The sequence below is a fragment of the Clinocottus analis genome, unplaced genomic scaffold, assembly GCF_023055335.1.
Source record: "Clinocottus analis isolate CAN_PGR_092001 unplaced genomic scaffold, fCliAna1.0.p SCAF_10, whole genome shotgun sequence".
In the NCBI taxonomy this organism is placed as follows: domain Eukaryota; kingdom Metazoa; phylum Chordata; class Actinopteri; order Perciformes; family Cottidae; genus Clinocottus; species Clinocottus analis.
The window spans coordinates 8,190,546-8,215,105 of record NW_027175821.1 but is presented as its reverse complement, the minus strand read 5'-3'; the positions used below and the strand labels follow the sequence as shown (position 1 = coordinate 8,215,105).

The 24,560-nt window shown below is 41.2% G+C and overlaps 3 protein-coding genes across 8 annotated transcripts; all 3 read right to left on the bottom strand.

The window, feature by feature from the left end:
• Positions 1-324: 324 nt before the first annotated feature.
• Positions 325-14,982, bottom strand: ccnjl (cyclin J-like). 6 transcript variants are annotated; one of them, XM_068595227.1, is made up of 6 exons: positions 14,676-14,982; positions 13,907-14,017; positions 10,452-10,662; positions 2,667-2,966; positions 2,376-2,535; positions 325-1,865 (listed from the first exon to the last, which is right to left on the bottom strand). In XM_068595227.1, exons 2-6 carry the CDS (start codon positions 13,982-13,984, stop codon positions 1,346-1,348), a joined length of 1,269 nt encoding a protein of 422 aa, XP_068451328.1. In that variant the 5' UTR covers positions 13,985-14,017; positions 14,676-14,982; the 3' UTR covers positions 325-1,345. The 6 variants fall into 6 exon arrangements, with proteins under 6 accessions (XP_068451328.1, XP_068451337.1, XP_068451344.1 ...); XM_068595236.1 differs by having other exon boundaries at positions 13,907-14,014; XM_068595243.1 differs by having other exon boundaries at positions 14,572-14,677.
• Positions 14,983-15,694: 712 nt separating this feature from the next.
• Positions 15,695-18,420, bottom strand: c1qtnf2 (C1q and TNF related 2). Its single transcript, XM_068585855.1, has 3 exons — positions 18,250-18,420; positions 17,713-17,961; positions 15,695-16,778 (listed from the first exon to the last, which is right to left on the bottom strand). Exons 1-3 carry the CDS (start codon positions 18,275-18,277, stop codon positions 16,138-16,140), a joined length of 918 nt encoding a protein of 305 aa, XP_068441956.1. The 5' UTR covers positions 18,278-18,420; the 3' UTR covers positions 15,695-16,137.
• Positions 18,421-19,115: 695 nt separating this feature from the next.
• On the bottom strand, positions 19,116-24,232 carry slu7 (SLU7 homolog, splicing factor). The gene is made up of 14 exons (XM_068583982.1): positions 24,102-24,232; positions 23,694-23,856; positions 22,896-23,049; positions 22,729-22,809; positions 22,440-22,604; positions 22,062-22,256; positions 21,758-21,855; positions 21,606-21,673; positions 20,787-20,926; positions 20,358-20,519; positions 20,163-20,264; positions 19,990-20,067; positions 19,759-19,881; positions 19,116-19,648 (listed from the first exon to the last, which is right to left on the bottom strand). The coding sequence occupies exons 2-14, from the start codon at positions 23,843-23,845 to the stop codon at positions 19,469-19,471; spliced, it is 1,698 nt and encodes a 565-aa protein (XP_068440083.1). The 5' UTR covers positions 23,846-23,856; positions 24,102-24,232; the 3' UTR covers positions 19,116-19,468.
• Between the last annotated feature and the right edge of the window lie 328 nt (positions 24,233-24,560).

The following is a 24,560-nucleotide window of genomic DNA, read 5'->3' as shown; positions in this document are numbered from 1 at the left end:
GCAATAGCATCCACTTTAAAGCATAATAGCACAGAATAATGGGAAGGCTGCTAGTTTCAGCCTTAAAACCTGAGCCTGAATAAACAGTTTATATCGACGGGTACAAAGAAAACTATAATTAATCAATGGTGTGTTTCTAAGTTGGTATAAAAAGCTATACTATATCAAACAAAAGTGAAAAAAAAAGAAAAAGAAATGAGTCATCATAAATAAAAGCTATGGCATGTTTCAATGGCATCATATTCAAGTAATCTTGTTCAAGTCCCTGATACTTAGTGGTTCATGTAAACATTGGAGTCCTTTACACAGACACAGAACCAACAGTTTATAAGAAGGCAGCAGCAATTTATATGTACAACACACTAATAACATCCACGTCTCCTTCACCATGCTGGTCCAGTTTGTGGTCAATTCTTTGAGTGGTGCTGGAGACACTGAAATTAAAACTTTAAGGAGGACAAAGCCTGCAGCTGCTGGAGAGACAGATTTTCACCCGAGTGGGAGAAGGCTCCGCCACAGGGCTCGACTTTGGAGATGGAAGAGAAGAGATGACGAGGACCGAGAGAGGAGGAAAGAAAAACAACAGCTGCAGACTTTACCTGCTGTGCTCAAAGTTATGAATTCTCCGTCCCTTCTGAGGGTTTACGTGCCGAGGGATCCCCGGAGTGGCCATTAGCTCCAACCCAAACTACAGGAGTTAGATCAATGTTCACTGACACAAACGAGAGTCAGCGACAAGCCTCTATTTCTTCTTCTTTCTCTCTCTCTCTCTCTCTCTCTCAATGGTCGCTCAAGAAAAAACACCTGCCATTTTTTTCCTCTCTAAAATGTTTTTAAATTTTTGGGATTAGAAAGTTAAAAAAATAATTTAAAAAATCATGTCAAGCAGCAAGATATCTGTATCACAGATACTTTGCATTCTGTGTACTTCTAAAATTGGCTCAGCTATCACACGACTGAGAACAGGCACTGAATGAGGTGGGTGTTGGATCACACTGCTGCTTTCATCTCATTCACAGTAATGACAGTCTCATAATAACAGATCTATAAAACCATTTCAGAATGTAGCAATAACATTTTTGCAATGCCGCAGTATTTCAAGGTGGTGGGACATTTGTCACGTCAGTGTGATCACTTCCACTGGGTCTGTCTTGCCTTTAGACCTCTGCTTGCGTTTGAGGCGTCTCTGTGTGAGGGACGGGGGAGTTGGACAAGCTAAAGGTGTCGCGGAGCTGACGGAGAGAGAGAGGAGGTCTGCAAAAGGATATTTTGGGGTAGGGAAGTGAGTCGGGAACATCGCAGTGCAATCCCGCTGAGGTTTGTGCTCCCTCTCCGTCTCCTGGCGTCACCTGTCAAAGCAGCCCGCTGTGAACGAGTGATGAGCCCCCAGGTACCCCCCGCTGTAGGCCATGCTCAGACAGTGGCGCGGCTCTCCAGCGAGCGCCATCTGCACGGAAATGGGACCCTGGAGCGGCAGCGCGCGAGCCCCCGGTTGGAGACCAGAGGTCAAGCTTGGGTAGGAGGGGAACCCAACCCCAGGAGTCATGGAAGCAGCCCCAGTTAGAAGACTCATCCTGTGGCTCTGAAGGAAGTCCTGAGACATGTTCACCACAGACCCCAAAGCCTGGGAGTCAGCTAGAGCCTGCAGCTGAGACAGAGACGGGGAATGCTGGGACAGGTGTGGGAAGCCGTCAGGCTGGAAGAGCAGCTGTGGTGTGGAGGAGGTGGAGGAGGAGGAAGAGGCTGGTCTCTGGATGGCTGAGACTGGAGACAGGTGGGAGGTCTGTGGATGGGACTGCAGAGAGGGCCGGTGAGGAGGAGTGGATTTGGTCTTGTTGGCCTCCTTAACGTCATTGTCATGAGCACTGTGGAGAGGAAAGGTGCACAGGTGAGAAATGATTCAACAAACATGCAGACAATTGAATTAGAGCAAAAATTATGATTGTATTGCAGGGTAGGAGCAAAGTCTGTGCATACCTGAGAGAAAATATTTTTATTACCCCAGAATTAGTGTGAACTATGTAAACAATTACATTAAAAAAAATGCAAACAAATAAAACATACACAGAAATGTAAAATTTAATTACAGAAAATACAGAAAAAAAATTATACATCCTTAGCTAAGATAATGAGATAGACTTTGTCAGATGATACGCACAGCATTAAAAGCCTCGACTGGTTCAAGCAACAGGCATAATGTAATCCAAAACCATGGCAACCAAAAAATATAGAGCAATGAGGGCTTCAATGTCATCTACCTTGAGCAGCCCACTACACTTTAAGAGGCTTGTGTTCCAGCCTCGCTTTCTGTTAAGACCCTGTTTCTCTGTCTGTGCGTGTGTGTGTGCGTGCATGCGTGCGCGTGTGTCTCTTACAGCAGCATGAGCTCAATGCACTGGGTGAGGTGCTCCCAGGTGTAGCCTGTGAGCAGATGCAGAGCGGTCGTCCAGCTCGGGGAAATCTGAAGGCAAATACGAGATGCTGCCACACATGCAGCAGCAACCTGGGACGGTCGGAAACTTAGGAAAGCGTGATCTAGAAGAACCCGGAGACAATAATGTTATCAAATTTTTAATCAAACTTTCCCCAGGAGCTGATGAATTCATATTCAACACTTCTGGAACAAAGTAAACAAAGTCCAGTTCACCTTCTTCCTCATAACCCACCTTGCAGTGAGACTTCCAGGAAGTAGTGAGTGTATTTGTCCATGAACGCCTTGGTCTTGGAGAGGGAAGAAAGGGGCCAGCCGTTGTATAGGTCGCCCTCCTGCACCGAGGCATGAAGGTAGTAGTCAATAAAGTGGGCCGGTGTGGGCATGCACAGATTCCAGCCAAATGTCTCAAGCAGCAGGAGCTCCATTTTGATCAGATCCTTCTTGTTGAGAACCAGGTTCAGGCTGCACATAAAGCCCAGAGAGTTCAGCTGCTCCAGTTTGGGAACCCGGTCCTCCTTTTCCTCAAATTTACCTGGAAAGAAAGGTTGAGATGCAATGAGGTCACCTAACACTGTGTTGTGGAATACATACAGTCTGACAAGATGAGTCACCTCTTATACATAAGCCGACACATACCCATGAACATGTATTTTGCAAAGCGAAAACAATCCAAAAGAAAGATCAGAAAAATAAATACTTGGCTAAAAAAAAGGAAGAAAAAAGTAAAAAGGAACATTTCAAGATGAAATGGCTTCTTGTTCAGAGCCGAAGTTAGAGCCAGTCATCTTGTGAACTGAAGATAATAGAGCTTTCCTTCCTTTCAGTATTACAATGAAAATGATCCTCTGTTGCCACATGGAGCAGCTTTATGGTCACCCATAATGAGTCTTACTCCAGCGTCCACAAAACCTAACAAGTGCCTGCAAAGCATTAGCAATTAAGCTGACTATTACTGCACATCTGGCTATAAAGCTATTGCACTCACAGTGAAACATCACTATAGGCTCGCAGAGTGAGGGGCACTTACTGTAGATTATAGCAGCCTAACACTTTCTATGAAAAAACAGTCAGCTTGATATTTCTGTGCCTCTCTCACTCCAGATCTTAGAAGACATTACAGCGGCATTACGGCGAGCCCCCTCCCAATCCCAACACATCCTCACTTCCATGGCAACAGCACTGAGGCCTCAGGGGTCTGTGTGACCAATGGAGAGGGGTGACTCTGCCTTTAATCCAAGGATCCAACAGGCCTCCTCTGCTCAAATGTAAAGAATGAGGGCGAGGAGGTGTCAGGTTACTTTGATACAGGCTTCCCTCTAAGCATGTGAGAGCTACACAGCTTGAATTGTAGAATTATAGGAAAGATGAAAATTGTAGCTCAGCCATTACTGGATTTTTTTTTAGGCTTATATCAATATTTGAGATGATATTAAGCCAGATGTGCATTTTGTTTTTAGATGAAAACACATCATGATTTTTGACTAGTCAACACTTTAAGTACCTCAATTCAGCATTTAAGTATATAAACATTTAATAAATGATTTATGAAAACATAAAGTAGCAGTAAAGAAATATTATACCACATAATAGTAAAGATGAACTGTGATTTATGTTAAAGACTGTACATCAATAACACAATTTAAAAAAATCACATATCTGCTTAAACCTATCTTTTAGTGTGTTATAAACCATTTCTTCAATAATATTTATTGTTTATGAATTATAATTAGAAGGTAATAAGGTAAAGTGTTAACTTTGACAAAGCTCCATATTTTTAATGATTTTTTATGTTGAGAGTAAATTACCTGAAACATCTTTGTTATTTCTGTGGAGCTACTTCTTGTTATTTATCAGACAATTCATACGCCAATACTCATTTATCTGCAATAAGCAGGTATGACTGATTTAACTATGATTTGTCTAGTTTGAGTGTTTTGTGGAAAGCATTGATGCATAAGTCCAAGTGCTTAAGAAGTTAATTATACTACTCAACCCATATAAACCAGATTACAAAAATACAGCAGAAATGTAGATCCTTCACAATTCATATAAATATATACACACTAGTGTCTACTATTACTTAGTAGCTGTTGCAGAATTAGTTGTCATTATATCCACTTACACAAATTAAAAAATGATGTATTTGTATCCAGTTGGGAATTACAACAACCCTTCTCTGTTGGGGGTAAATCTGAAAACATGGCAACTAAACATTAAAAATAGGGACTTTACTGACTTTTCCTCACTGTAGTAAAAATGCAGATACGTCAGATTTTCCACGCAACAATTGTCTGCAGTGCCTTTCATAAAGACATCATTTACCACTCTATGCCCACGTCTCAGTCAGCGGGACGTCTTCCTACCATAGTGCGAGTTTTACCACTGATGTTGCGACCCGCCATTAAGCAGGGCATCAGAGAAGAAAGAAGGAATGGTTGAGAGAGTATTAGGGGAGGGGTGCGGGGAATCTGCAGCACAACAAGCCAGAGGGGTAATTAGCAGAGAGGCAATAATAGGATATCTCCACCAGAACAGGAAGCATCGTGAAACAGGGCTGATTACACCCACCAGGGCCCGTTACACAGCCCAGTCCACACTTGCCCCATTCTCTTACCCTCATATCCTCTGGATCAGGGCTCTGTCTGCTGCTAGACGGCTATGTCCACACAGACGGGGCCATAAAAAGCCATCAATGCTCCCAATCTCCACACAACTCCAGCCTCTTTGATCTTAAGAGACACAGTACAAGTCAATCTCCTCATTGTGCTGTGATTACTTCTTTGGTTTACTACTGTGGGTGACCGGGCACATGAGACACACGGGATGCCCAAAAGCTTTAATAACAAAAACCCAAAGCAACTTCAGAGGCCTATACAGAAGTACATTATACTTAGAGGCACGAACCGGTTTGACTCCTGCGTGCATCCCAGCCTGGATGACTAAACAGTGTTCTCATTCATTTCAATGAGTTGGCACAGCAGGAGCGCAGCGACAGAGCGCAAAAAAACAAGTCGACTCTGGTTCCACTTCATCTGCAGCACACCCCGACATTAGATACACATGATAATTAGGGCTTTACAACTATTACAAAAGTAATAAGTTAATTATTAAAAGTTTTGCTGATTCATGTTCTATAAATCAACTAAACGACTAATTGTTTCATCTTGTGCCCTTACCTTTAGGTTCCAATAGCCAAATGTTACTGTTCAATACTTGTCTTTACCAAACAGACATTTTAGAAACATGTTGTATATCATGTGACATTGTATGTCATCTTCTTACTGACACCTTGAAGCAACACCACCAATGCAGCCCCTTGTCTAGTTTTAATGTTGTCAGTTTGAATGTGGCCTGAGAGAGATGGTGCATTCCTTTCCTGAGACTTTATCCAACCTGGAATGCAAGCAACTAAATGATCCTATCTTAAGTCAGCAAGCAAAGATGCACTGCAGCAGAAAAAGCAAAAACAGCCTTCCTTTTTATTGACACAACTACCTTTTTTATACATTGCAACTTCATGGCACATATCCCTTCTCATGGCACCCACAGGTGCTGGTGATGTTGAGGCCAAGTCAGCAGGGTGAAGTTAGAGGTCAAGGGTTAGGGGGAGGTAAAGTCCAGATGCAGGGCCTACTTACTCCCAGGTGTGCTGTTTGGGTAGGAGGTTGAGATGGGAGCTGGGAGGGGTTTGAGTGATAGGGGCTGTTGGAAACCTGAGAGCTGTATTCTCACGAAGACAAAGGCCTCCGTTTCTGTTTCTTTTGGCAGACGTCATGCAATTCTGGTCCATTTTAATCAAACCTCAAAATAGTTAAGTTGCGCTAAAAGAAATATAAGGAAACCTCAATAATGTAGATATTTTCATAGTGTTAATTAGCACCCAAAAACACAGGAAATGTTCTCAATGGAAAAACTGACATATATTGACTACAAAATGCACAACTGGAGAAAAAAGTATATCATACAATATTCAAAACAAATCAATCGAATGTGGCAAAAATAAAAGTGATGTATTTTTTAAATGAAAGTGTATTTGATATCCACTGCTCGTATAATATATGTATGTACATATACTGGATTTATGTAGCTATAAAAAGGCTCATCAAGGTGTTGAAAACAACTATTCCTAGTTTAAGGTGATTACAAACTGATGAAAATAGATCTCTCTAAATGCTACACAATGGGCCTTAAATTGAAAAAAACACAAACACTTCAATCTTTTCATTTACTTCCTTCCATATTCTCAACTTCTTTTTCTCCTCGGCTTGACAGCCATGGAGGAATTTCCTCTGCCGTTTAAACTCCTTTTATTTGCTGGTTCATCTTTCATTGAGAGTGTGAAATTGGTCACAGCTCTATCACAGAATCTCCATGTTGCCACCCTTGGCCCCGGCGGCTCTCACAATGTAGACCAGGGCCGACCCTTAACCCCTGATGCTAATGCCTGGGTGACCAAGGAGAATCTTAGAAACCCAGCCTGTGTATTTATGCGTTTGGTGTGTTTTTGGGTGATGAGGGTTGGCAGAGTGTGGACAAACAGAAATGAATAATAATTTAATTCTGACATTGGTATTATAGTGTGTGGATTACAACTACACACAAGAACTCTTATGCACACAAAAGGTAAACTGGTGCTTTGGCAGCATTTGATGGTAATAAATATTTACTTTTTCAAACCCATCTGAATATCTTTACATAATTTCTTTAATTATGATAACCCCAAATGACAATAGTCAAATCAGAATTATTGTCAAACCTGTGACAGGGGGTAAAGGGGGAAATGGGTTCCCTATTAATCTACATTTCAGGGCACCCTGCTGGGTGGTTCAGTTCTAACATGTCCCATTTTGCAGGCCACCACCTCTCCCTCCCTTTCTACCCTGTTTAACATCAACAGCCGACCTGCCTTTGAAGTACCGCTCCACTCGTTTCCCAACCCCCCAGGGATGTGGGGCTGCTTTTAATGGCCGCCCTATCCCAGGCCTCGTTTGCTTAGCCTGTCCCTGACAAGGTGAGTGAACGAAGAGGAAACAGAGCCAGCAGCGAAAAGGTAAAAGGACACCACCAGAGCCCAGTCGGTTAAATGGTCATGTGGCAGTAAAGCTCTAACCTCTTCAATGGGAAATTCACTAACGGATTAAAATTGAATGTGAATCTTTATTAGATTGCAAAAAAATTCATAGGTTCATCACAAGATTGCCGCAGCGACCATCTCCTCATTTAGCAATGTTAGCTTACAGCAAATCTCTACCACACACACACACACACACACACACACACACACACACACACACACACACACACCTCGACCTAGCAGCCTCGGCTCCCCTCCCCCTCTCTGGAAGGGGTCTGGCTGCCTGGCTGGCTGTCCTGCTTGCATTGACTAGCTTTTGTTTGAGGCCTGACTCGGAGAGCATATGGCAGGTGCCCCTCAGCACACAGTTCCTCCCCACCCTCGGGCTGCGAGGCCCATCTTAAGTGCACTGTGTTGTCAATACGACTGAGCTTCTTGTGCGATCCACAAGATGCTCTTTTTGTTGTTGTTAAGAGACCCTTCATTGAATTAGGTTCACTCTGCGAAAATACAATAAATAGTATCAACAATAGAGTATCAACAATAACTTGGTGTAGAAAAATAATAAGTACCCACCGATTATAATCTTGAGCCAAACAAAATTAAACAAAATGTGTAAATAAAGAGTAAGACATTGTGACAACGTATACTAGCTGGCAGCAAAAAGACACGTCTATGATGTCATTTACCATAACAAATAGATGCAATATGCAGAGCTCTGACTTCAGGGACCGGATCTGCCAGAAAGACGGATGTGATCACTGCAGGACTTCAGGGAACACAACACAATAGAAACCTAAGTTTGGGGATGTGGGCTGATTTTAAATGGAAATTTGCAGTGCATTCAAATAGTGAATACTGAAATTTACATTAAATTCCCTTAAGATTTTGGTTTCTTGCAAAAATTCTCTGGAATGAGGTGAGGTCTCTAAATAAGCTCCCAACAGTCAATAAAACTGAAATACTGACCGCAATCTCACTACTGCAAATGAAGAAGAGCTTATCCATGAACAAACACATCCACAAAATACACACAATAGAGTAACAGGATTAAGCATCAACTGCTGAGAGGCACAAAAGAGGTAGCGATTAATTAACAGAGTGCGGAAGCCAGAACATTTTAAAGAAAGACAATGTATGTGCCTGTCAAAGGCAGGCAGTGGGACCTGGGGAGGCCGTTCAATAACTAGGCCAGATTCCAAAGCACCTCAGGACACATAAAAACCCAAGACAACTTTGAATCAAACGCCCTTTCAAGCCTTCATCAATCATGGCTGGGACTCCCTTGAGTCCTGGAGGAGTCAGAGGCAAGAGAGCAGAGAGAAGAGAGCCTGACTAACCGAGAGCCACAATCAAAAGATGCAATAGAAAACCAGATTAATCTATTAGAGAATAGAAGAAACACATTTGTCCAGGTTGGCTTGATAATATTGATATCGCTCCATGCATAAACTCTCAAAAGCTATTCTTGGATTCTCATGAGATTGCTTTTAAATAAAACCTCTTTCAAGTCATATTCAAATTTATCCCCGCACAGAGACTACGCTGATTGCAAAGATGGCCTGTGAGCGACTACTACACACACACGCACACACAGCCCTCCCAAGTGAGCGGGCCCTATTCCAGACTCCCACTTTGACGGCATCATTAGTCTAATTAACCATGATGCCAAAGGCTGCACTAATGTACAGAAAACCTCACAGTCTGTTAATCACAAGACAGACACAGAGACACTAATAACTATCACACAACCTGCACCATGCATCATCAGCAGGGTGGAATGATTACCTGCTTTATACAAAACACATCAGTTTATATTTTCCAGTATATTAGTTACCATTTATCATCCCTGCAGAAACACACAAAAGCAAAGAATATCAACAAGTCATCAGTCTAGGCATATTTAGGAATTTAAATCTAACGCTTTAACTTGATTGCTTTAAATCTGCACAGTGTAATCACCAAGTATGTATTCAGTCACACAGCAATTGAAGGGATAAGGCTGGTAATATATGTTTTCATCCAACCTCATTTCTTTAGTTTGTCTCTAAATAGAATTAACGAAAGACAGTTGCGTGAGTGAGTCCGAATAAACTACAGAGCTTAAACATATTCATCAAAACGACAAAACATGTCGATCAGTAAAATGGTGTGCTGTGGTTACACAGGACATAGGAGTAGGATCAATTCATTTTAGGGTAAAATGATAATCCAACAACTAATACCTAATATCCCGCAAGTCTGAAAAGAGGCTGATTGGGGAGAAGTGCACAGACAAAACAGATTTGTATGAGGATTGTGGGTCTGAAATCCTCTGCAACTAATCGCATGTTTTCAATAATAAGGGGGAAAAAAACAGGAAAAACAAACTGGAGGACGTTTTGACCTTGGCAGGTGTGATACTAGTTCATCACAAACTGACTGGATGGGACTTAAGTAACAGCAGCAGCTCCAGACATGTTATTGAAGCTAGGAACAAGGAAGTTCTGCAGACACAAGCATATTCGCCAACAGTGAACAGTAAAACAGTGACACACTCCTTTCACAACAGAAACCGTGTTGTTTTTTCCAAACCGACATTGTAGCAAATTGTCGACACAGACTATCAGATATGTCTGAAAAGTGGAGTTGGAAGAAGAATACACCAATGGTCTCTAGGGCATAACTCAAATTAGCCTTGTTGCAGGAAGTGTTTCACCTTGTGCCATCTGTGCATAAACTGTACCAGCCTTAATCTTAGCACAGGTTTACAATATAGCGCTTCTGCATTGACAGAAAAAGTCACAGCAAAATGATAAATAAAGTACCTCGGTAGTAGACTGAGGTTGAGATTAAATAGAAAAGAGGGGACATATATTTAATAACCAACTTTTTATCTCGTCAAACTAAAAAACTTTGTGGATAGATATAAGTGACAACATGGAAGGCTGAAAATAGACTTACTGGCTAGGAGCAGACATGACAGGGCAATGACATAGAGCTGCTTGACGGCCACATCATAGTGGTCCATGAACAGGTCCAGCAGGTAGACGGCAAGGTGACGCGCTGTAGGACATAGCTGGTAGCGATTGCTCAGGATGGCCAACAAGTCAGCGAAGTACCGCCGCATGCCAATCTGTGGAGAGTGGGCTCGGTAGACCGGTAGCTTCAGCTCCTGGAGAGGAAGAAGAGAGAAGAAATGAAGAGGTACCAAAACAACATTGGGGAGGAGGTGGGGAGGGGAGGGCGACAACACAGGGGTTGTGAAAAAAAATATGCATAATAGTGAGCCATGTATGTCCCCTGCTGACTGGGTTTAACTACTGTCAGGAGAGCTGCTGTGTCTAAATTACTCAAAGAAAATCTTGATTATGATTCAACCTCGTTTCAATTTAATTTCATTCACCATCGCTGCAGAGAAGAACAGCTAATTTGGGTCATTGCAGGGGTCTCCGAGTAATGGAGGGTGGTCGTGTGAGTGTGTGTGCCTATGGTTGTGGGGGTGGGAGGCACGGCACTTGTAGTAGAGGTTGAGTTGAAGATAGGATTAGGTTTCACCTCTAGCACATCTCCTATTCATGTTCAATTAGCTGCATGTGTTTCAAAGTGGAAGGAAGATACTCAAATGCATTAGCATTCAATCAGCCTCAGGTATCTTTTCAATCAGCGACAGACAACAGGAGAGCAAAAGGCTCCAGTTTCAGAATCTGCCTCAGAGAAGAAACAAACATTTAGTACTGGATGTACAAATTCACATACTTTCCATGTATTTAAGCTCCTTATGTGAACTTGTTTGTGTTTTCTTTCTTCGTTTGCCCTTTGTGAATCCGAATAAAAACGAGGGCTTTTGATTTGGATTTAATAAGAGATTTAGGATTGCTAGATTAATCTTCTTACATTCTAACAGTCTGGGGTCCTAACAGGAGGAGATATACAGAAAACATCTACATCATATCAAAGCTTTTGTTTAGAAACATCTCTGCCTTGAGGATGGCGCAGACAGTCCAAAAGTGGCTTTAGAGCTTCTTATTTTTAAAAGAAAATGCACGCCAGCCAATCCTTAAAATAATACAGTTTACTGTAAGAAACCAACACTGTTATGGTTACGCAATAAGTCAATTATTTATTTTAAGCTGAACTAAGACAACAGTGACTGACACTTGAATGGAATTTAAAAATAAAGAGCACCCCCTCCCAAATCCACATATAGCCACTCAACCCCGGTACCACAACCAACCATACCACCCAAACTCTCCTCCCAGAGTTTCAGCCTCTGGTCCATCTGTCTGTCTGGGGGTACAAGGGCAGCAGGAGAATGGGGGTGGATGTTAAGGGTGGGGGCCTGCTGGAGTCTGGAGAGGCTCCGGGGGGGTCTGTGTGGGGTGGAGAAGGTGCCTTTGTGGGGGACCCGCACCATAATTAAGGATTCCACAGCTGCCTTTGCCTGATTTGCATGTCTGATAATTTGCCACATGCTACACACCACAGCTATCTCCCACATCAGGGCATTACCACTGCAGCAAACGTCATTAAGGCAGGATGAGACTGTGGGGGAGCAGGCGCCACGCAAGAAATCTGAACACTGTGTGAGGGCCTTTAAACACACAGCTCTGATACTCATTTCACCATTCCTTTCACTTGCAAATGTGATAGTGCTTCCAGTTTAACCACATCTGAAAACATCGAGCCATCACAACTTTGTGAAACCTATAAAGCATAATCATCAAAATGTAAAGCAATCTGGTACATTTTGATTAGAGGATGGAAAAACTGACGTTTACATTTTCAATTAATTAGTTCGATGTTTAAATAAATATATTATCTACAAAGTCATCGGAAATTAAAATAATCAGTTACAGAGCAACCAATAAACCAATACCCAGACGTAACAACAATTTACAGTCTTGTAGATGATAGAAATGAAGTAAATATTCTCATTTATGTTCACTTCATAAATACCTCAGTGTTCACTTGCAGGACAATCTGCTGTTATGATGATAAATAAATGTACACTCACTGTTGAGAAAAATCTAGCTTTTTTTCCACTGAGGCGTGAAATGTATCTTGAATACATCGAGTTCCAACAATGAATCAGGAGCATAATGGGCAGATTTATTGATAATGGATATAACGGTTAGTAGCAGCCCCAATCGTAAGTTAGACAATCAAAATATATTGAGTAACTACAAAAAAAAATCATAGTTCTTAAATGGTCTGAAAGAACATCTGAGTTAAAACACAAATGTACACTATGTTGTTTGCTTTGGCGCCCAAAGTAAAAGATATCAACTATTCTTTTAAGTCTCAAGCATTTCTCAATTCATTATATGTAACTTTGCAGTATTGACAATGTGGGCATTGCATGTATATACTGTGGTGAGCCTGTTGCCTGGGATTTCACGAAAATGCTGATATAGGGCAATTTAGACCCAACATTAGACTGACTATCTCTCTCTCATTATAGTATGGGAGCAAAGAGTGGGTGTGTTGTTTAGTTTCCAGCTCTGCGTGCAGATTCTCAGTCTGATTGATGTCTCACTCTGACTCAGACTGTCCGGCATGAGTAAACTGAGAGTAAATGACTGACTCATATATTGTATATAGGGCTCACCAACAATGGATGCCCAATCTGATACACTGCCAATCTCACTCCGCACATGAATACAATATGCGGTACGTTCAGGCACCTGATATCTAAAACCTGATCTGCATTCATCTCCCTAAGCGTGAAGCTGGCAGCAGAGTTCCAGCCCAAAGATGCCAGTCGAGTGACAGATGTCTCTATTAAAGTGACACATGGGAAGAAATATGATCATGCTTCGAGGTTAATTAAGCGATTTTCACTTAATGAGCCTTAAATCCTCCATGTAATCTAATTTAGATCATGTATAAATATACAACAGGACCATGTAATTATAATTTCTTCCAAACTTTCAATACATTGGGAGGTGTATAACATGCTAAAATGCAGTTGTAGTGGAATGTAAACACAGGCCTGCTGGTTTAGCCTGCAAAAAAATATCTTCAATAACCTTTCCAGTTAATTTTCTCAATCAATAATTGTATCCCCTGAAAGTCAGAAAATAGCGTATTTTAGTAATAAATAAATTTGCTGCAAAAACGTTGCAACTATAAATCATTTTAATTATTGACGAATGTACCGATTATATTATTGATTAATCGTTTGGTACTTAAAATGCAATTTTACCCAAATAAACAATTAATCTTTTATAAACATGTTTGCTGATTTATTTTTCTGTTGATAGACGAATAGAAAAGATAGACGTCATGGTGTTGATGTTCTTCAAATTAAATACCAGGATGTTTAAAAATAATAATAAAGTCCCAATGAGACCATGTTTTGCTCAGGAAATTAAAACATTCCCTTCAAAACACGGCTGTGTTCAATAAAAGCTCACCTTGATGCGGAGCGACTGATGGATGTCGGCAGCTAGCTGTCCTTTCCACCATTGCAACTCCCTCTCCATCTTTCCCATCCAGAGGACACTTCAAGAATCAAGTTTTACCTGCTGAGACACGACACGAAACAGAGGTCAAACACTTGTGAGTGGCGACGATATCGTTTTTAAAACCGGATATTTACTGAGAAAACTATCTGGCAAGAAGTTACGTTACATTCTACATTTTCTTATCAAACGGATAACGTGATTCAAATCAACTAGCTGGATGTTTGTACTAAGAGCTAAACTCGTTTCAAAATACAGTGTCGTTGATAAAGTTGTACACCTTGCTAATCCCACACCAGAGATCTATCTCCCCGCATAGGCCATTTTCTCTGCTCGGGCATTTAAATGGCTCAGTTAAATGCCCGCTGGACCACGTTGTCGGTCCTTTGAAGCACAGCAGCGTTTCACTAAAGCAATTCAAGACCTTCATTGACACGGTTGTTCACTTCCAGCAACAAAATAACTCACAAATCTCACTCTTTTGGTTATCGTTAAAGACGCGTCGGCACCACGAGACAGCGGCCAAACAGTGAGGCTACACAAGTTAACTGGCCATCGAGCTCGCGGATACTCGCCTCGTTAACAAAATAAAATATTTTTTAAAAATACACACGCACACAATGCGATACGAGACGTCTCCTCGCGATCACGGTGCGTTTCTGCAGCACGGCATCAAACCGGTGAACTTTTAATGTCGGTGGTTATTACATGTGCCACTCACCGCTCCGACGGGAATGCCCCCCAGACCCCTTTGTCTCAGTCCGACATCCTGAACCAGAGAACTCCTCTTCGGCTCAACTTTGAGAAAGACCTCTTTTTTATCGGCGAAACGACAACGTTCAAATCCGCTGGCAAGTTCATTAAATTGCTGCCGCCGACAAATCCCAGCAACAGGCGCTCCGTTGCGCCGTTTTCCCCTCAACTGTGTGCACTTTTTTCCGAGGTTTCGCTACACCGTTTTCTCCGGTAGCTTCGCTGTAACAAAGTAACGTTCGCCTCGGCTGCACCAGCTGCTGCTGTTGCGGTGCGAGGCTCGTGCGCTCGACGTGCAGGGCCCTCCTCCAGCCTGGGAGTTGTAGTCCTTTAGCCTAGAGGTCAGTGTCGGAACTACAACCCCTCACACGTTGCCGTAACTGTGCTTTTTTTCTTTTTCTTTAATCTTATATTAAAATAAATGGCTGCAGGAAAAAACATTGTGTTCCACAAATATCGTATTTTCATGAATTACTACTAAAATTATACTGCATTGTTGGTATTCTACATGTTGGATGCTGTTTCTGTTGTATGTTTTTTGTTGCTGCCGTTTTTTGATTAAATGCAACATGGAGTAGTTATCACATAACACATACATCATCGTACTTTGATTTACAATTGAAAAACATGGTTAGAGGTGGTCAAAATAAATGTTCCTGACAAAAACATGCTAGCATAAATGTATATTTCAAGACGTAATTCAAAAATGCAATAATGAAGTCCTTGATAATGTAACTATTATCTGATTACACATTTTTTTAAATGTAATCTGAGTTGATGAGTTACTCATTTTTGTATTTTGATTACGTAATATCAAATACATATAATCTGTGACTACCCAACCCTGGCTGAGGTAGTATAATAACCAACGACATTAAGATAATAACAATTAAGACTTGTAAATTATAAACTATCCAAATTATACAAATATCAAAGAAAACATAATATTCAATTTATTCAATGTATTTTAATGAATTGAATGTGTCTGTCATGCAATGCTTCTATAACCATCATTATTATCTAATGAATTTCTAAATAGTTGATACGTCTAATAAGAAAACATTTAAAGCCCCTCTTCACTCAAATATGTTTTGCATATTGTCGAATGTTTGAGTGTAATAACCATGCTGAATGGTGTATGTGTGTTTCACTCTAACATTAATAATGTGGCAATCTTGGAGCTCATTTAAGATGAATAACGAACCATAGGAATGATGATAATTATTATGATTATGGTATATCTAACACATATTTTGTCAGCAAACAAATGGTAATGCAGATAAAACAAGGGGCGTTTGAATGTTAAACAAGTGGTCCCCAACTGTGGTTGGCTTTTCTTTCCTTGTGTGCCCCCTGGTGTCCGATTCTGGTATCAAAAGATTTTGATAAGAAATCCCCCAATATTTAAATATAATAAGATGTTATCAGGATTAACCACCTTCCTGAACATTAGCTTTTCTATCAGCCTTATTTACATAGTTCTGGTCAGCATAGATAAGAAAGCCAGTGAAGGTGCTGTCTGTCCAGAAAGGGTCAAAGAAGAGTCCATTCTGGTCCGAGTAGAAGATCTGCAGCCAGACCTGGTCTGCCTGCTGCAGGTGGAGAACAGTAGAACCAGACGCCACATCATGGTTCCCTGTGTTTGCATCAAATGTCTTGATCTTGTACTGTCCATTGTGGACCAGCCCGATGGCCAGGTGTTTGTTTGCCAGAGTGATATCATATGTGAAATAGTAGACCCCGGGGACAGTGCAGACAAACTTCCCACTGCTGGCGTTGTAGTGGTCTCCCTCATTCAGCAGAATCCGGCTGAAGCGGATGGGCAGTCGCTCTTTAGGGTAGCTCCTTGTCACCGCCACAGAGAAGGCTGATCGGGCCGCACTGCCACAATTACATCCCCCTGGAGCTCCTTGCTGGCCGACATCACCCAGTTCTCCTTTCTGTCCCCGTTTGCCGGCCACCCCTAGTGTTCCTCGTGGTCCCTTCAGTCCTCGAGGTCCAGCCTTGCCGATGACACCTTCACGTCCTTTGACACCTGGCTTACCTGGGTTCCCTGTCCTCCCTGGATCACCTGACAATTCAAGACAGAGCTGTGAAGAGCCTAAAGGAGCTTACTAATCTGATTGTATATCTCAGTTTATCCTTTGTCCAAAAGGATACATAGACTTTATAACTGTCTCTAATCATCAGAATTTATAGTGTTTGAAACTGAGATACAATTCCCAAAAATATACTCCATTCAGGATATATGTTAACATAATACTAATAATAATATAAAATATATAAAAATGTATATAAAATGACATTATAAATTTCATAAACACAAACTTGAAAGACAAGGTAGGCGACACATCAAAATAATATATTTCTTATTTTTCTATAACTCAGGAACTGCAGTTAAATCTTGAAGGGTTCAAAAGGTGGACAAAGAAATTGTCTTTATGGATGTGAAATATCCCTTTTCTTGTTTGTTTTCATAGTATAATATTACATCCATGGCTTCTAACTTAATTGGATGATATGTTTGAATAATAAAAGATTGAATCCTAATGTGTAATTCATAAAATAGATGGTAAGTTGTTTCTTTTGTTATTGAAAACCCAAAATTTTCAGAGATATTTATTTGTGGGAACAGTAATTATACTTCTGTTAACCTTCGTTGTGACGTTTTTTTAAATATTTGGTCACCAGAGAGGTCGAACAATTGACATCCTATTAACAAATAGTTCTAAAACTCCGATAACAGAAATTCAGAAACCTGATAGATTTAGAACAGATGCTAAAAACTACTGTGCACACTAGTCATATTTGTAGAGCATAATGATAATCAATTGTATGTATTGTGTTACAACTGGCGTTTCTAAAAGCCCAAACAGAAGCAATGTGTCGCTGTAGCAGACTCCTAAATATGGCATCAGTTTAAAGCAATTCTCAATAAAAAAATATGTTGTTGCTGTTGCACATTGGGTTGGGATAACCAAAGAAGAGAGTCGATTAATAATTACCTTGGTCTCCCTTTTCTCCCTTCTCTCCATCCATCCCATCTGGGCCATCCTTTCCTGGGGGCCCCATGGGGCCTATGGCCCCTGGTGATCCTGGGGCTCCGGGGTTTCCGCCGGGCCCCGCTGGGCCAGGCAGACTGCAGGCCAGCTGGGAGGAATGGATGGTGATGTTGCGTCCTCTCTTGGACGAAGAATGTGTAGTTTGGGAGAGGACAAGTAACAGCAAACACAACATCTGGAGCATGATGGTCACTGTGGAGCCACAAGACGACAAGGGAAAGTAAATGTTTACAACAATAAATGTATTTTAGTTTTGAGAGTTAGTTGCAATTAGATGACTTTTCACAAAAACATTGCATCTGCCCAAAAGGCTGAAATGGAGAGCGTGTGAGACGAGAGAACAGTGACAATCTTAATGTTGTCGTCAGGTTAATGCCATGACCCATTGCTTAATAAGAAATATGATACATAAAGCTACACTTACAGCATGTTTTTGCAAAGGGAATCACGTCCGACATTTCCAAAACAGAGAGAACTCACCCGTGGAGAAGTTGTGACCCATGGACATTATTCAGTTGGGTCCGAGTGCTTTTTCTGCACGAGATATCACAAGCATGACTTTCCAGTAATCAAGTGAGATAGCATTCTTCAAGAGAAGAGCTGCAGAGAAATGAGAAGTCCACCGAATCATGGTGCACAACATCCGCCCTGTTCAGCAAGTAGGCCGACGCTGCCAACGAATACTTTTACCATGATGTCATTAATTTCAAGTCAGTGCAGCCGAAGTGCACAGCTGAAGTGGTGACGCATCGATTGTTCAGACTCAAAACTGTGGGAAAATAGTTTGTTATACAACACACATTATACAATGCAGAGCAAAGACGTCTAGGTTTTGTATAAAATGTGAATATTACCAGATGTGTGTGTGTGTGTTTATTGCTGTGCTGCAGAACCAAGAGACCAATAAAACATCCCAGCTGCTGGTTGAAGCAGTGCTTTGTGTTTGAGATCTCCTGTTTTCACCATTAACTGGAAGCATGGGAACTGAAATTGTATAATAGGTTAAGTGTTGCAGGTTTCAATGAGATACTATTAGCAATAACAAAAACAGATGATCACAAAACAGCTCATAACACAAAGTACTGGAATCTAGACTTGTGTTCATCTTTATCTATGATAGAATAACTAAAAATAATGTTGGAATGATACTTAAATTGTGTGAATCCATACAACTCACAAGTCAAAGCAAGACATAACTTATAATACAATTATATTATGTTATAATGTAACTATACTTTTTCATATACTTGCCAAATGACCAGTGAAGAGATGAGAAATACTCCATATGGCTTGATGTTTATCAATGTGCATGGACAAATCTTAAACTCTATCCACAAGACAAAGTATTCAGACAAATAAAATGTATGTTTTATTATAAAAACGATGCATTAATCCCACTAAAAGGTAATAACATTGAGGGTATGGGAGGATCCATTTTTTTTTCACATGAACCCAAAAAAAAGTATAGATCATCATTTTCCTACGGCCTATCAACCTGTGGCATGTGTTCAAATTAACAAAAAATGGGTCAAAATTAACAATACACTGTACACAGTTTCATGTTTATAACCAAACAAAAAACTCCTGCTGTAAAATCATAAGACAAAAGTTGAGTTTTATGAGTCTTGGTGATGTTTTTTTTCCACCGAGCAGCAGCTCTGGTAAGAGTCCTTGAGGAGACTTTAGGGGAGCCAGCAGGTTACTGTCCGAGGAAGGAAGCCATGGGGTCATCTTCCCGGCAGCGTTTCATACGGAAGGCCTCCATCTCCTCCTCAGTGGGTGCCTTCACTTCCCCTAAACTGTTGTACGGCCGTTTTCTCTCTTCCACCAGCATTATTGCGTCGATGTGCTTCACCCGCTTGTCTTCGGCTTCTAGTGCCTGGGAGGAAGAAACAGGTTGGAGGTCGGTCTCACACATATCAGGTAAACCACAGATACAAAGAGCTGTTCACAGAACCACCTGTTGCCATCTAAAACAAATATAACTACCTTTCTCAGCTTCTCCTTCTTCTTCTCTTCATCCTCTGAATCACTGTCGTCAGAGCCATGCTTCTTGTTCTTCTTATTCTTCTTTTTCTTCTTCTTGTCTTTCATCATCTTATCTCGATGCATCTGGGAATTAAAACATTGACACAATTAACAATCTACATCTGACAAAAAAAACACTCACATGAGCATTAACGGCCACTGTTACAATATTAACTCTCCAGCGTCACTCACTTCCAGCAGAGTCTTGGGCTCTTCTTCCTCCTCTGGCTCCATCAGTCCCTCTTCAAATGGAACGCATTCTGAGTTGTTCTTCAGGTTACGAAGACAACAAAAACAGAACGTGAGTCACAAAATAAAGCCTATGTATAAAACCTGGTTTGAAACCTTGTAACGCATCGACTTACTATTCCAATTCCACTCTCTCCTGTGCAGTAACTCTGTTTGACCATGGAGTGACAACACTTGTATCCCCAGTGGCCATCTATCCAGAAGGAGCCCCAAATACACTGAACACAAGAGATTTGGTTTTAGTAGAGAAAAAAAACCCGACAAAAATACAGCAAAAATATTTTTCCCAAAGGGTGTTCTGCCATCCTTACAGGGTGGTTATTGATGAGCACATCCTCCTCATACTTGGAGCGAGCCACAGCCTTCTCAAGTCCCTTCAGTACAGCACCGTGACGAGAGTACTCCACGTAGTCTTCTGTCTGGGCCAAGAGCAGCTCCCGTGGCGGTGCATCCAAGTGCTCTTCACCTCCATACTGATTGTCACACACACAAAAACACAAACATCTGTAAACTCTTAAGCCATAAAGACTACTTAAGCCCCATTACACATACAGAGATACTGTAGTGTGATTTAACACAATTTAGGAACAAAAGAAATATAATTCTTGAAGAAAATTGTTACCATCTCAAAACCATTCCCAAACACATTTGGTAGTTGGTTGACATTTCAAAAGTGAATCAATTCATAAACACAAAAGTACAATGTCCCACAGTCAAAACAAAGTCAGCCGGCCATTTACCTTCTCCAGGATGCCGTCCCTCAATTTCTCTTTAAAGTCCTCCTTCTTGACTTTGAAGGACCGATGGAGCAGCTCCAGCTTGGTGGGGTCGGCTTGCAGATGCACCTCTGAGCCTCTCTCATAGGCCTCCCAGGCAAACACTGTCACAAAGGGAAGCATTGGTGATTATGTACAAAATACAGTACAAGTTTGAGAGGAATGTAATGCAAGTGTGTGATGTCTTGTCTTATTTCTTGCACGTTGAAGTAATTACGGGATTTAACTTTAACAATGTAAAAGTAGTAACCACCGGTTGGAGCATGCTTAACCTGAGATATCACTGTAGCCTTCAATCTAAACGTTGCTGATATTACAGTACGTCACTTCAGTTGTTTATAGTCATGACCAATATTTCCTTCTTGATCTCGCTCTAATCAGTTTGGGTGGCAATGTGACTAAAGCATGAGTGGTAGGAGGTGAACACACCCACGTTGAAGAAGCTCCGACAGTAAAAGAACAGGTGATGAAAAATAGTTTTTTCAACATTTTGACTTAGTAGTGAGGTCTTTTCAAGATTACTTTCCTTCACAATGTGACTAAAGCACACAACTGCAACCAAAAAAACACTTGGTTTTCAAGCTAATGTGAAAATGCCACATTGCTAGACAGCACATTTTAATTCAATAGCAGGGAATTTGATGCGACAAGCAGTGCTTTCACATCACCGATGAACCAATAATCGCAGCAGAAACTATACACGTTTGCAATATCATGAAATTATAAAACAGAGTAGAGGGGGTGATGGGCTGACGAGAGATGGAAAATATCTTGGTGACTTACACTGTGTTTGGGCCATGGTGACGGTTGCACCACTATAGCGAGCAAAATTGTCTCCAGCATACCCCACCCTGTCGGACAAAAGAGTTTACAAATCACTTCAATGTAAGCCAATGAGAATGTTTGCCCCATTAAGAAATACAATGACAACTTACTCGTCGGGGTTCATGCCAGTGTTCGAGTACGGGTTCTCTCTCATAGCTCGGGTCTTTGGATCATAGTATGCTGAATCTGGATCTAAATTCCTCAGGTACTGTGAGAAACAGACATGAGAAATTCAGATTATTGGTTGCTCTGCTTTAGTAACATTACCTCACCTCTCACTTAAATCCACAGCTTTTACATTGAACTCGAGAGGCAACCAAACATAGTCCAAGTAACATCTCAGTGAGAAAGCTAAGAGTGAGATAGTAGTTCAGCTTTATGTAATTGAACTGCATTTCCAGATATGTTGCTTACTTTTGCCGTGTCTTCTCTGATACGCAGATTCCTAACAGTGATTCGTCTCTTGGAGTCAAAGTTCTGTCCCGGCATGTCGATATCATCTGCATATTTATCTTCATCCTCATCCTCACTGTCGTGTTCCCGCTCCTGATCCAGTTTTCCAGAGGCCAACTCATCCTGAAGTTTCTGTGCTTTCAGTGTCCTTTTGGCCTGAGAGGCAGAAATAAATACAAAGTTTGATTAATGTAGTGAAAGAAAGTAGACGACAAAGATAAAATGACTTTTTTCATATGGGCAGAGATTTCATGGTGCCACCAAAGTTTGTTTTTCTTCGTCTCAACAAACCAAACAAACACCCCAGAGTTAAACAAAGTTAAATTATCCACTGCTTACCACATCTACTTTGGCGTATTCTTCCACGATGCGATGGTGTTCCTCAGGGTCGTACCCATTCCAGCGATCTCGCTTCCCATCATAGTCCAAGTCGAGCAGTACTTGACTGTGTTCATCTGGAGCTATGCCGTTACCCGTAAACCTCGCTCCGACTCTTCTGGGTCGCTGGTGAGACAAAAGTGAAGTTCAGGTACATTTTATACCAGATATCACATTCTTTTACGACACAGGATTAGAAAAGAAGGGAAAGGTGTTCTCGACTTGATGAAAGATGAGTTATCCATTTTACCTCCAAGCAGTCTTTCTTCTTGTGTGTTATGGCACCACAGTTTTCACAAGCCCCCTTACGAAATTTAGTGTTGACAGAATTCTATTTGGTAAAGAAAAAAAGATTTTTTAACTTCAAAAGTGCATTTGTAATGACAACATAAAAGTAATTCATTGATTCACCCTTACCTCTTGCACTCCTCTTTTGTACCACTCTCCAACAGATGAGTACGGCAATTCAGTCTCTTCCTGTGGTCTCTGATGCTTTAGTGTGGGCCTTTTAGATGGGTCGATGTACCACGGCACCGATGAAATATACTGTGGGATGTGAGGGTTTATGTCCCTGGGAAAAGAAGGAAGCATCACAAGTTGGTCACATTAATATAACAACAGTAGCATCATTGAAATTGTGTCAATAAAAGGGATGTGGTTGTTTTATGTTTTTTGTGCCTTTGTCTGAGAAAATAATGTTAAGCCTTTTAAAATATAAGTTTGTAGTCTCCAAGTTGAGGCTGAGATAATCCTGTGTTACAAATCAGGGTCTTGTGGGCATTCAATTTCCGACAACAGACTTTGGCTTAAACGTTTGTTTCGTTTTTAAACACTTCCATGTTGTGTTATTCAGAACACTATTGATCTAGCCTTAGTCGGACACTGTAAATAACATAAATTCAATGTGACATAAAAGTGCCATTTACCATGCAAGATCTAAAGCAATATACGATCAAATTAAAAGCAATATTCAACCAGTGTTTCATGCAATTCGCACACATTAGGAAGTCAAGTCAGAATATCTCAGAATCTGCTGCACTGATGTTGACCATTGTATTTTTTAAAGTTGTTATTTTAGTTTCAAAACTTTTTGGAAGTGTAATAAAAAAAATCAATCGCTGAGAAAACGTTTATGAAATTGTCTTATTTCTCTTTGCCAACGCTAGTTAGTTTCAAATAGCCAGATGTTAACATGTTGTCAGCTTCTGGACTTACTTCCCCTCCTCGTCCACCTCAGCTGGAGCGTTTCCCAGCTTCCTCTGCTCCTCCAGCTCCTTCTTCTTCCTCCAGTCCTCCCTGGTCATCTTCTTGGGCTCATCCAGGCCCACGATGCCATCCGAGCTGACAACGGTAGACTCCTCCGCCATGGCTGAACCTGCTTTAAGTGTTTGATAGAAATACGTACGTCCTTAATATACTCCGAGACATCCTCTTGATAAAGCTCACCCAGCAGTGAGTGTGTTTTATTCAACATAAAACAACTTCACACAGGTTAACCCAGAAGCTGTCGTCCTTGTAACGTTAGCTGGCTTCACGTTAGTAGCTGTTTACTAGCCGAGTGAATTGAAAGTAAAATAAGTATTTTTGTCTCTTGGGAATTGACTTAACTCGTAACTTTGTTACCTTGTTAGGATCTAACACAGTAGTCGATAGTACACCGTCAATAGCCGGTAGTTTCCTCCGTACACTGCTCTGGGTTTTTGGCTAACAGACGATCGACGCCATTTTACAGCAACAGCAGCTACGTCACGTCGTTTCTTCTTCTGTGGTGTTCAAATCACCGCGATAATGGGACTGCGGGAAAGAGCGACGTCAAGTGGACACGGCTGCTGGCGCTAAGCTTCATCACGTCAAGCCTCTGACCTGCAGTCTGTGCTTCAGCCCCGTGTGGCCTCTGGTCTGGTAATTTATTAAACATCACATATGCCTCACCAAGGCCAAGGTCAACAGTCTTCCCAGACTTGCTAAATATTTCTTTAAATTGTGTATGATGCAAAGTTTATAATGATGAACTATGATGTGCATGTGAGCAGGAGAAAATATATTATAATTAGACCCCCAACTTCAAGTCACAGTAACTAT